The 13,263-nt window shown below is 43.8% G+C and overlaps 1 protein-coding gene across 1 annotated transcript in view; it reads left to right on the top strand.

Annotated features, from left to right (window-relative positions):
• Nucleotides 1-13,263, top strand: part of LMNB2 (lamin B2) — a 44,157-nt gene that overhangs the window by 18,925 nt on the left and 11,969 nt on the right. The window contains exons 3-5 of the mRNA XM_074928252.1: nucleotides 6,781-6,937; nucleotides 7,594-7,719; nucleotides 10,181-10,351. Coding sequence (XP_074784353.1) covers nucleotides 6,781-6,937; nucleotides 7,594-7,719; nucleotides 10,181-10,351 — 454 coding nt within the window. The remainder of the gene's footprint in view (nucleotides 1-6,780; nucleotides 6,938-7,593; nucleotides 7,720-10,180; nucleotides 10,352-13,263) is intronic.

Raw genomic sequence — 13,263 nt, forward strand, 5'->3', positions numbered from 1 at the left:
CCACTCATCACTGATCTCCATCTGGACATTGAGCTGTTGACCGTTACCCTCCAAATGTGACCATCCAACCAGTCCTCATCCACCGAACAGTCCATCCATCCAATCCATCTCTCTCCAATTTAAAGAGAAGGATGTTGTGGGGGACCATGTCAAAGGCCTACAGAAGTCCAGATAGATGTCATCCGTAGCTCTTCCCTTGTCCACTGATGTCACTCCACGATAGAAGGCCACAAGGCTGGTCAGGACTGTGAACTCCACCAGTGCATGATCACTGCAGCCCAGGCTGCCTCCAGTCTTGATGTCACCAACTTGCATTGGTGACCATCAGGTCCAGAATCCCATCCTCTCTGTAGGGCTCTCTATTACCTGACTTTAGAAGTTATCCTCAGTGCACACTGGGAGGCTCCGGGATTGCCCACAGCTCTCTGCTGCTTTTCCAGCAGATGTCGGGGTGGTTGAAGTTGCCCAGCAAGACAGGAGCCTGCAAGCACGATGCCTCCTGTAGCTGAAGTAAGAAAGCTTTGTCAGCAGGCTGCCTGTGATTGTAGTAAATACTAACCACAAGGTTCCCTTTGTTCCCTCGGTCGCTAGTTCTTAGCCATAAGCTTTCAACCTGCTTGTGGCTGTGCTTCAGAGACAGCTCTTCACAACCTCTGCATTTCTTGAGGTAGAGGTCAACTCCTCTGCCCCTCCTTCCTCACTCACCCCTTCTCAACAGCTTGTAGCCATCAATAGTCACACTCCAGTCATGGCATTCGTCCCACCAAGTTTTAGCAATGGCAACTGGGGCATAGCTTTCTAGCAGCATTGTGGCTTCCAACTCCTCCTGTTTGTTGCCTGTGCTGCATGAGTTGGTGTAGAGGCATTTCAGCTGGTCTGTTGGCCATATCACCTTCTTGGAGCACCACATCTTAATTCCTTTGAGGTATTTCACTGTTGTTACCCTGTTGGCTCCTATTACGTCAGGAGCCCCGGGCTTATCTCCATAAGACTTCCAGTGTGCTCCAGTGTACCCAGCACATCTCAGAGCAATAGGCTGAGGGCCCTTGCTGGCACCCTGTTCCTCTAACCTTGGTGTGTCATCCCACAGCTTGTCATGGGCAAGCCTGGTGCTATCCCCCTCCCCCTTCAAGTGTAGTTTAAGTCATGTTTAATTCTAATTTCTTTAGAGAGAGTTTTGTCATAGAGTGAAACTAGTTTTAGTTCCAGGTTATGGATTCATCTGCACATTTCAATTCAGTTTGCAAATTAATAATGGCATACATGATTTCCTGACATTGCAAGTGGGATTCAAATGCCTGAACATCAAAGTTTCTTGCTATGTGAGCCGACACAGGCAGGGCGCAGGAACAACCGCAAAACCACAGATGAAATGCAAGGAATAAGTTTATTCTTGTCACCTCATGACCTGGGTGATCTCCACAGCAGCACCCAGGCAGAGGCACACAGGTGGGGGTGCAGGTACTGTGGAGCTCGGTCCTTGCTAGTCAGAAAGAGGAGAAGAAAGAAAAGATCTTGAACCTGCTGCTTTTGCATATATCAGTGATTTTCACCAGCATAGTTTTCCACTGTGCTTTGATCTTTCCCACAGCAGAGCCGGAATCTCAAGAGTGTTCGATAAGGTTCCTCTGAGTCTCTCACAGGCCTGTGTTATCTGAATGCAGAAGTTCTACCTGTTAAAGCACACAAAGCTAACAAACAACTAGTGTGATATATGTGTTTTTGACACTCCAGCTGCAAGTCACTTAAGCATGTTTACAGTCCTTCTTGCCAGTCTTCTCTTGTATTCCCACACTTGCTGTAGATACTGTCAGTCACCCTGTGCTGTGGTACAGACCTCCCACGGGTCCTTTTTTGTGGCTTGTGTGCCAGTACCCTGTGAATATCACAGATATTCCAGGGACTAAGTTGAAGCATCCAAATCCTATTTTAACTAAACTTAAAGGGGTTTCCTGTGAGGGGGGCCTTCTGGGAAAATACCTTAATTTTCCAACTGTCACCTCTGTTGGTGTCATAAAACTGCATATATTCTTTAATTGTTTTTGTGTGGTGGGTGGGGTTTTTTTAGTGTTAGAATACACATATTTGTCATTGTCTTTACCATGTTCTTTGATCAGCAGTCAAGTTACAATCAATGATCAGGTTCCAAGTGTAAATTAAGAAACAGAAAATGCTTCAAGGTAGGGGCCTTCACACTGCTTGGGAAAATTGTTTTGCAGTGAAAACTAGTAGATAGATTTGTATGTGTGTATTATTTACAGCTTTTAGTTTTGTTGCAAGACGCCAACAAAATAAGAAAGAAACATCCCAAAAAGAAAATGAACATGAGACAAAGCACCTTTTTTCTAATGTGAAAAAAAACAACCAACCAAAACATGCATAATATGGTTGATACTCCAGAGAGAAGGGATGTGCCATCTGTGGAGGGACCTGGACAGGCTGGGAGCCTGTGCAAACCTCATGGAGTTCAGCAAGGCCAAGTGCAAGGTCTTGCCCATGGGTCGGGGCAATCCCAAGCACAAACCCAGGCTGGGCGAGGAGGGGATGGAGAGCAGCCCCAAGGAGAAGGACTTGGGGGAATCAATGGATGAAAAACTGACTGTGAGCCAGCAACGTCTGCTTGCAGCCCAGAAATCCACCTGTGTCCTGGGCTGCACCCAGAGCAGTGTGGGCAGCAGGGCGAGGGGGGGGGGGGGGATTCTCTCCTTCTGCTCCACAGTTGAGATCCCCCCTGCCGTGCTGGGTCCAGCGCTGGGGTCCCCGGCATTAGAAGGACACGGATCTGCTTGAGCAGGGCCAGAGGAGGCCATGAAGATGATCAGGGCCTGGAGCACCCCCCTGTGAGGACAGGCTGAGAGAGTTGGGGGGTTCAGCTGGAGAAGAGAAGGCTCCGGGGAGACCTTAGAGCGGCCTCCCAGGGCTGGAAGGGGCTGTGGGAAAGGGGGGAGGGACTCTGGATGAGGGAGTGTAGGGATAGGACAAAGGGTAATGGTTTTAAACTGAAAGAGGGGAGATTTAGATTAGATATCAGGAAGAAACTCTTCCCTGTGAGGGGGGTGAGGCCCTGGCACAGGTTGCCCAGAGAAGCTGTGGCTGCCCACTTCCTGGAAGGGTTCAAGGCCAGGTTCAATGGGGCTTTGGGCAGCCTGGGCTAGTGGAAGGTGTCCCTGCCTGTGGCAGGGGGTGGGAAGTAGATGATCTTTAAGGTCCCTTCAACCCAAACCATCCTGTGATTTGGTGTATTTTTTAACACGTATAGTTAGTACATTGAACACAATTCATGAATTGAGAATTTTTTCTGTTGAGCCAACTTCATAACTAGGTTCATAAAGCAGTTGGATAGTTTCACTTTATAAAAAGTCAAATATCTTTAGGATGTTCTAACACTGCTTATATGATAGAAGGAAGTGCTTAACCTTTCAGTTTAAATATGTTTCTATCAAGAGTAGGGACATATTTTACATCTGGGATCAATATATTATTGTAAATATAGACATTCTGATATAATTCTGAAGCAAGTATGGTTCTTTCCTATTATGTTATGTAACATCTTCCAGCACTTTACGTACATCTTTAGCTGCTTGACGAAACTTGGCTGCTTGAGGGAAGGAGGGGATGAGTGGAGGAGGTATAGATGTGAAGACTTTACTGGTGAGATGCACATCTTTGCATTGGTGGAATAGCACCCTCCCACAAGACTGAACCAGACCTGGTGTAGTGATCAGGATGTATTCAGTATAGCAGAGGAAACTTGAAGGGCTTGGTTAAGGAAAGTCTCCTGTCCTGATGTTCATGAAGTGTTTGTGCATATCGTGAACAGTCAGAGAGGGACCTGGGGGTGTTGTTGACAACTGGCTGAACATGAGCCAGCAGTGTGCCCAGGTGGCCAAGAAGGTCAATGGTATCCTGACTTATGTCAGCAACAGCATGGCCAGCAGGGACAGGGAAGGGATCTGAGCCCTGGGCTCGGCACTGCTGAGGCCGCCCCGCAATGAGCGGGTTCAGTTTTGGGCCCCTCACCCCAAAAAGGCCATTGAATGACTCGAGCGTGGCCAGAGAAGGGCAACGGAGCTGGGGCAGGGTCTGGAGCACAGGTCTGCTGGGGAGCGGCTGGGGGAACTGGGGGGGTTCAGTCTGGAGAAGAGGAGGCTGAGGGGAGACCTCCTGGCCCTCTGCAACTCCCTGACAGGAGGGTGCAGAGAGGGGGGATGAGTCTCTGGAGCCAAGGAGCCAGCGCCAGGCCCCGAGGGAATGGCCTCAAGCTGCCCAGGGCAGGGTCAGGCTGGCTCTGAGGAAGGATTTCTGTGCAGAAGGGGCTGTTGGGCGTTGGAATGGGCTGCCCAGGGCAGGGGGGGAGTCCCCAGGATTCCTGGAGGGGTTGAAGAGTCGGGCTGAGCCAGCGCTGAGGGATCTGGGGGAGTTGGGAACTTTCAGTGTTAGGTCAGTGGTTGGACTGGATGATCTTCAAGGTCTTTTCCAACCTAGACAATTCTGTGATTCTGTGATCTTTATTGGTGTCACAAGTCTCCAGGTCAAGCAAAGCCTGGAAGTAGATGTATGTAGGCCCCATCCATCTGCTCCTTTTAGCAGTACTCCTGCTTGAGCTGCAAGGTCCAGCTCTGAGTTGTGTGACTGTCTTGCTGCAACTTTCTCTGCCTGCTACCCCATGTGATTGCTCAAATATTTCCCTTGAGCAAACTTGTCTGCTTTCTGGAAAAAAGCTCTGGAGGGTTACCCTAACCTACCTGCTGTCCTTCAATAGATGCCCAGACTGCCATTTGTAACTTCTAGGCATCTTAGAGGCTCCTCCAAAAGCAGATTGCACCTTTGCAAAGCCTTCTGTCGATCTTTTGCATGAAGACAATAAATGAGGCTGAAATTATAAATGCAAATAAAAATACATATGAAAGCAGTTTGGAGTGTCTTCTAGTGTCAGTGTTCAGGAAGGAGCAGAAGTTACTTATCACTGTCAGGAGTTCTTTCTGGTGCGATGTTGAATGCTTCTTTTCATTCCCATCTCCCTGGGAATACTTACATGCTGCCGGGCTTCTGCAGGTGGGAGGAAGCTCTGGGCTGTGCAAGCATACATGGCTGTTCATGCTCCGCGTGAGGTGGCATTTGCCTTTTAGGTACTGCACAGACAAGGTTTCCAGAGCCGATTGTCTGTGACACATACATAGCGGCTTGTTTTACTGTGTGACGTGTGTGATGCAGGGGCACGTGTCTGCAGACTCCTTACTGTGAAGGCTTTCTGGCTGCTGCTAGATAACTGTCTTAAGTGGAAGTCATGTTTTGTCTATATGTCTTCTATGAGCTGCTGAACTTGAAGACACTGCACATATGTTGCAGAACAGGACTCTGACAAATTGGACCATAAGAAAAATTGGTTACAGTTAAATGAAAACAAATTCAGAGCTCTGCACCAAGGAATGCAAAGAGAGCACATGAGCCTCGTAGCTAGAGCGTATCACAAGATAAGTGTGTTGATTTATTCTGTAGTTAGAAAAAGATCATCAATGCTGAAGCGTTTAAAGAAATAACATCTGTAGAGCACACCAATACCACATAAAGCAGGTTTTTTGTAAAATAATTCCGGGCATTGCATTTTGTTAGAGTTATGGGCAAATTAGAAATTCAGGAGGACAGTACAAGTGATCAGAAGTTTGGGAACCAAGACTAAGGATTTGGGATGGGGAGTAAAGTTTGTATAATCTAGAGCAGTGGTTTTCAGCTTTTTTTTCCCTTTACAAATACAGTATTTTTTTCATGTTTGGGGTTGCAGACCAAATATGGAGCTTTTAAAAGCCTATCGGTAGTAAGACTTCTCTTCAACGTTATTTCTGTGGGCACTTAAAAGCAGCTCACTGACCACAGGCTGGAAATTGCAGATCTGTAGAAGAGAAGTTTGAGGAAAGGGAGGAACAAAATGAATTCTAAGATGGTTTAAAAGAAAAAAAAAAAGCCATTCCCTGCATTCTTAGTGGTGTGAGACTATAATAGCAAGCTTAAACTGCAGCAGGGAAGGATTACTTCACATAACAAACCAGTTTAATTACGTAACACACACCTAGAGAAGCTGCAGAAAGTTAGTATGTTAGGGGAGAAGGCAGACAAATACTTGGTGGGCAGGAGGAAGATGACCTTGATGATTTCTGTCAGTTGGATATAACAGCTCAAATAATCATATTTAAAGTGACCAGAGTTGCTTTGCTCATAAGGAATACTGCTGAAGACATAATGGTTTATTCCTGGAAGGTGGACATTTCTATGGTGGATTACTTTACTACATTGTATGGGAATACATCCTAGGGATGTATTGGCCACGTCAAGTACAAAACACTGGGGACGGTCATGGGCCTTTTTGGGAGATGCACATGCTCTGCTTCTCAGGGGCTGTAGTCCAAAGTGGTAGATGTCAGCAATTAAACGTGCTGATCAGCCGAGATGAAAAAGTACTCTTCACACTTTGTGTGTAAAGCAGCTTTATTGTTACCTCTTAGCTGTCAAGAGTTGCTGCTTCTTTTTTGCCCTTGCCTGCTGCCCATGATACACCCTTCTTTATTAGGCAGTGCATTTACAACACATCCGTACAAGCTGCGAGTTTTAAGAGGTGTTAATTATTACTTTTACTGGCTGCATTTGTCGGTTACTCTAGGAGCCACCTAGCGGTTCACTAATCTTAAAATGTGCATAGTAACAAAATATCTGTAGTTGTAACCAAGACATGCTCAAGATGTGTGTGCACCCCTGTATAAATACAATTAACTGTTGTTTTTTCAGCTACAAGAAGAAAGAGGCAGACTTGTCTGTGGCTCAGGGTCGCATTAAGGATCTTGAAGTGCTGTTCCATAGAAGTGAAGCAGAACTCAATACTGTCCTGAATGAGAAACGCAGCCTGGAAGCAGAGGTTGCTGATTTGCGTGCCCAACTTGCTAAGGTATGGCAGTGAATGCTTCCTTGCTTTAGCACAGGAGAGGCTATTGTAACATTTCTTACTTTTCTTTGCAGTTAGTTTATAGTTTGAACATTGTTGATGAGCTTGCTTACTGCTGAACCTTTGCTGGCCCATCTTGGATATAAAACTAAATTGTAAGAAATCTCTGTAAAACAACCAAAGCAACATAGTGTTTTAAAAATTTTGCTAGTCAAAAGCTTTTATTTAAAAATTCCTGGCGTTTCTGTGTTCATGATGTATCAGGTTACTAAATCTTGTCCTTTGTAAGATCCTACATAATTTTAACCTTATGCTGGAGTACCTAGTGGGGCTACACTAGCAAGGAAAAGAAAGACATGCAACATATTGTACTTGAGGAATTAATAATCCTCAAATCCATTATCATACTGTATTGAAATAATCTTACATTTAAAATAACTGGTATACAAACATGAAAGCTTGCTTTAAAATATTCATAAGCACAAACACACAGTCTTTTTTTTTTTTTTTTTTTTTTAAACCAGTGGCTTGACATTAGATTTGTTGTTGTGAATAATTAGACCAGAGATGTTAAATGAAGAGCATAGAGGGATTATGGATGGAAAATAGGGATCCAGACAATTAACAATTAAAAAATTAACTTTAAAATTCTTTACTAGGCTGAAGATGGTCATGCTGTGGCTAAGAAGCAGTTGGAGAAGGAGACACTAATGCGTGTGGACCTGGAGAATCGGTGCCAGAGCTTGCAAGAGGATCTGGATTTCAGGAAGAATGTGTTTGAGGAGGTATTATCAACCTAGTATTTTATTATATAGTCTGAAGTTTATGTAGCTTTGAATCAAATTGTCTATAAGCAATTACTAACTAGTCTGGGTGGGGAAAATCAATATTATCCTTGCTATGAATGAATTGAGTAATAAAATAGTTCAAGGTTTTGCAAGAGTTACATGGTAAATCAGCAGCAGAGCTGGCATGAGAGCTAGGTGACAAGGGAACTGTTCCTTGGGCAGGTGAACTAATGTAGCAGCTGACTGCTCTGGGAAAGGGAAGCTCTTGTTCCCTCTCTCTGGACCTGGTTGCAAGGCCCTGCTCCTTACTTTTGCCAGCTTTGGTGATTGTTGGACCTGACTATAACCTGTTTTCATGGATGAGAACAGTATGGAATGTCCCCGCTTGTTGCAGTGGTAGTTTTCTGAAGGGTGGTTTTCAGCTTGTTTAGTGAGTTGAGTTGTCTTGCAGCGGTTCTAGTGAGGACCAGAGTTTTTGTAAAGCAGATAGTGGGAATGCACAGGTGGGGATTGGGAAAAGGAAGCACAACCTTCTCTCTGTGCCAGAGTTCATTCCATCTTGTGAAAACCAGCTCTGACCTTTGGTTCTTCTGCAAGCTCATTTAGTTAGTGGCTGCTGAGCAGCTGCCACGTGCTTCTGCCCTTCAACTCACCGATGCTACTTGTGATGTTTAGCTCACCATGCACCAAACCATTTCAGCCTGATTGAGTAGTAAAATACTTAGGGGTTTTTTTGGTTGAGTTTAATTTTTGCCAGCTTAGTGGCTGACTTCTGTCTTCCCACAGAATCAAATGAGTGCCCAGATGGGATTGCAGGGATGAGGCAGGGGCTGGAGCAGGACAGAGAAACCAGCCAGGTAGATCCCCCTGTTGGTACTGAGCATTGTCTCATTTCCATGCCCTGGAGTATGGATTGCTGCACGCACCTGCAGTGACAGACACTTGCTTGGTTGTAGGGCCTTAAAATAACTTCCTTTCCTGAGGAGAGTTGTGTTACTACTGACTAAAGGTGAAGCTATATGAGACAGCAGAACTAATCTTAAAGCTTGCTGTGGTGAAGTGGACGTGTTCCTTTAGCCATCCCTGGAGCTCTTTGATCCTTGTATGGACCAATTAAACACACAAGGAGAAAAATGAATTGGTTTCCCATAGTTTAGTGAGTTCTTTTGGTTCAGTCAAGGGTCCAAAGTTCCGTTAGAGTTAGAACATCATGACTGGAAGTGTGGCAAGTGAAACCTGCTTATTCCAGAGGTGTTGAACTGCAGGATCAGCTCAGCCCCTGCAGGATCAGCTCATCCCTTCACCTGATACTTTGTAGTCCCCCAGGATATTTTTATGGCCTCTGAAGGGTCGTTGCCTACAGTTACTGAGAGGCTGCTGCTTGCTAGTTTTATTGGCTTAAAAATTTAGCACAGAAGGGAAAACATCTTCCAGATCACATCAGGGCATATTGCTGTGAGTAGAAGGGCATGTTTCTAAGTCTGTTTTCACATGCAGAGCATTTCTGCAAAACAACAAGTCAAGTCGCTCTGAATTTGTGTTAGCCTGCTATGACTCCAGTTTAGGCATGCAAAGTGAGCCTGGCTTCGTTTGCCTGCTATTCCTCCTCATGGCCCTGCTGCTACCTTCAGGCCTTCTTCCAGAACGCAGCCGCTCCCTTGTTGGTCCTGCCCTGAAGGGAGAAATCCTTTCTTTCTCATACCGTGCATTCAAGCCTGGCCAGGTCTCTGCTGGGCTCAGCGTGGGTGAGTGCATGAGTAAGTCTTGTCTCACTAGTTTGGGACCAGTGTTCTAGCCACAGAGAACTCATACTTCTCTAAAAATGAAATTTTATTAGTATAAACTCTGACTAGAAAAAATTACATTTATGTTTTCAGAATTTCTTGGGTTGCTGCTTTATTACTTAACATAATAAAAATCTAATGAGTAGAGGTCATCCAGTATATAGAAAGAGAGATAAGATCTGCATATGCTTAAAAGTAAGATTTGAAGATGCAGATTTTTCTCTGTAATTATTTTTTCGATATGTAATGGTTACAAAAAGTGTTCACTTTTATCTGACTCCTTGTTGACTGCTATTGTAATGTAGGGATTATGTTGAAAAGATTTGTACTGCAGCACATGGAAACTCTCAGCTATGTAAAAACTCATGTTTTCTTCTTCCCCCCCCTTCTGACTTCTGTAGCATAAAACAGATCCTTACTTAAACTATACATGACTCTTTTTAAACCTGTTTTTAAGTTTAATCACTTTTAACAATCATCCTGCCAAAAAAGAATGGTAACTTGCATCTGTTTGTACATGCAGCAGTTCTTAGGCTTAAATGCCTTTAGTACTGTAGCTCCGATATACTAAATAATTAGTACTGAAATAATTAATTGTTGTCTGAATGTAATTGCTTGTACTGTTTACCCTAATGTGGGAATTTGTCCACCCCTTTTTTTGTGTGTCTGTGCAGGAAATAAGGGAAACAAGAAAACGACATGAACATCGTTTGGTTGAGGTGGACACTAGTCGCCAACAGGAGTATGAATCTAAAATGACTCAGGCCCTGGAGGATCTGCGAAATCAACATGATGAACAAGTCAAACTGTACAAAATGGAGCTTGAGCAGACCTATCAGGCTAAGGTAACTGCTGCTACCTGCAGCACTGTCTGACAGGAAGTCCACTTGGTGAGAGAAAACAGTTGCCATCAGCCCTACTGCCTTTAGGAGACAAGTAATTATAATGTGAAGAAGCTTTGTCCCAGTGTTCAAATGCCTCCTCTGGTGCTTACACACAGGTGCATTTCCCAGGGAGGTTATAGCCACAGGGAGTAGCTAGGACTAGCTTTAGCCAAGAAAGGCCAGTTTGTGAGAAAACACATGGAACTACTGGTCACTACATTTTTATGGCCCTTCTCTGAACTTGCTCCAACAGGTCCACGTCTTTCCTGTACTGAGGGCACCAGAGCTGGATGCCGTACTCCAGGTGGGGTCTCAGCAGAGTGGAGTAGAGGGGAAATGTGAACATAGGAGTGTTTAAGATACTCCAGGAGAGTGCTTCTTTAAAATAATTGCACTTTTCTGGTTTACCTGCCTGTTGTTGTGGATGAGTGAAATACACCTCACTCAAAAGGGAGAAGCAGCAATATGTTTTATTGAGGTAAAGTCATAATTTGACAGAGTTCCAATAAGTTTGATGGAATTTAACAAAGTTTAACAGTGGTTTGACAAGGTTCAATAACTTTGACGGCAAGGTTCACCTTATTAATTACTGCATGGAAGGAATATACAAAGAAAAATTGAGTTAGCATGATTCACACAGAGACTGGAGATACAAAGGGTAAGGAGAAACCCTCCTGTTGAGTCATGAGGTTCAGAGTGGAACTTCTTGCTTTCCAAACTCCTTTAGGAGCCTGGGTGTGGGTGGATCCAATTTTAGTTTCAGACTTGGTCAGTGGTTTATGTCTAAAGGATTTATCCATACAGTGTTTATAATAATACTGAGTAGCTAATGGATTAGTAATGTTTCACACTATTAATTCATGTGATCAGTCACTCACCAAAGATCTGTGGTGAATAAGGGGTCTCTTTGCCTTGGGTAAGGAGGGGTCTCTTGGTCTCAGGTAGGGCATCTCCAACCTTGAGAGGCCATCCCTGCTCAAGGAGGGTCACTTGGCATGCAGTCCAGCGGGGAGAGCTCAAATTGGGCCCATCCTCATATGGGCCCAATATATCATCCCTGTAATATTTACAGGGTGAAGGAGTTGGCTGCTAGTCAATAGTATAGACAAGATAGATGTCTTTGGTTTAGCTCTGGTATCTTGCGTACTTTAGTTATCTTGTACTTTTGGGTTTCAAAACCAGCTTTCGAAATATTTTTCAAGACACTTTCACTCCCCTGTACGTGAGCCAGGGGCTTTCCAGCCTGCAAGTTCACCTCAAGGTGTGAGGCTGGTTGCTCCGCTGTCAGCCTGAACCAAAGCATGGCTGGGGGGTCCAGTGTATCCCTCACACCTGTGTGAATCCCAGTTCATCCAGCACTGGGCCCATGGGAGGAATGGCAGCTTTGTTATTGGTACAGTTGTTGGTTACAGGTTTGTGTCATTGTTCTTCATGTTTTTTTGTTTGTTTGGGTTTTTTTTAAAATATTCATTGTCCTACCTGAAGGAATTGGGCAGCTGCCTGTTTTCTGGTTATTGAAAATACTTGCCAATAATTACAGCCACTTCTAATTCTCTTACAGTGGAGAAATTACAATGCTGCTAATGTTGTTCTCCCTCACCCTTCACTGAGATTCCCTTTGAATTCTTTGATTTGATTATTTACAGTTTGAAAAACATTTACAAATATTTAACTATTTCTTACAGCAGCAGCAATGTAGATAATAGATACTAAAAAGCAAAATTAAGTACAGTTGGCAGTCTTGGCATTATTCACAGAGGTTAGGAACATGCAACTTATACAACAAGATACTTGGGTTGCCTTGTCACAGTCCAAAGAAGATCCAGGGTAGAAAATGCCTAGTAGAACAACAACCAAAAAAAAAAAAGTCTGCAAAATACAGACTTGAAGAATGAAAAAGTAACAAGATTTGAACAGGGGAATGAACAAATTACGCTGTTTTTTCCCCACATATAAGATGGTGGTTGTTATGGGTGAAGTTGGAATGTGAAGCTAAAAACAGGCTTAGCTGTGACCTTCCTTCTGTGGATTTCGGGTTAAAGACATGTCCCTGTTCAGGGAGAGCCTGAGCTGTTGAGGAATATAATGTCAAAGTAAATTGTAAGTTTAGTTACTGAGCTTCTCCAAGATGAGGGAGTCTTGGTAAGAACTCACTTCTTGCTCTAGCCATGATCTTTGATAATAAGCAATAGATATTGTAAATCTGCAGATTTGGCACTATGCCAACATGAGTGTAAGGAAGTGAATAGTTATCAGCATTCAAATAATTTCTAATTTTAAATTTTACAAGAAATGATGGAGTATATAGTTGACCTGAAGTTCCTTCAAAACTGTTAGCCTAAAGAAGGCTCTGTGTGTGTTTTCTTTCCTAGTCAGAACCTTGTGAACAGCAGAGCTAATGACTGATTTTATAAAGCTTTGTGCTGTGTGGCAAAAAGAACATGTTCTGCCTGTAACAGTTCTTAGAATTGGAACAGTTTAGTTCCTGGGTGGATTCCATGGTGTGTAGCAGAATGATTGAACTCGAGTTGAAAGGCATGAAAAGGATGCTTTTTCTACCTATCTACTTTTATCAAACTTAGTGTGTAATAGCTTTGAGCTCCATTGTTGCTCTGTCAGATTTGGTTAAAATTAGCCACTAGAAATGAAGCTTGTTCACTAGGTGCAATTAACAAAAACTGAAAACAAATTGAATGTTGGCAACGATTGGGAAAAGAATGCAACCCAAAAGCATTGTTCTACCTCTGGGGGAGGATGTCATCTGGAGTGCTGTGGGCAGTTTTAGTCTTTCTTGAAATGGTAGTAGAGAGTAATACAGAGAAGACTAACAAAGACAGTTAAGAGTATGCAACAGGTACCTCATGAGGAAAATT

Source organism: Athene noctua, chromosome 27 (genome assembly GCF_965140245.1).
Source record: "Athene noctua chromosome 27, bAthNoc1.hap1.1, whole genome shotgun sequence".
NCBI classification, from domain to species: domain Eukaryota; kingdom Metazoa; phylum Chordata; class Aves; order Strigiformes; family Strigidae; genus Athene; species Athene noctua.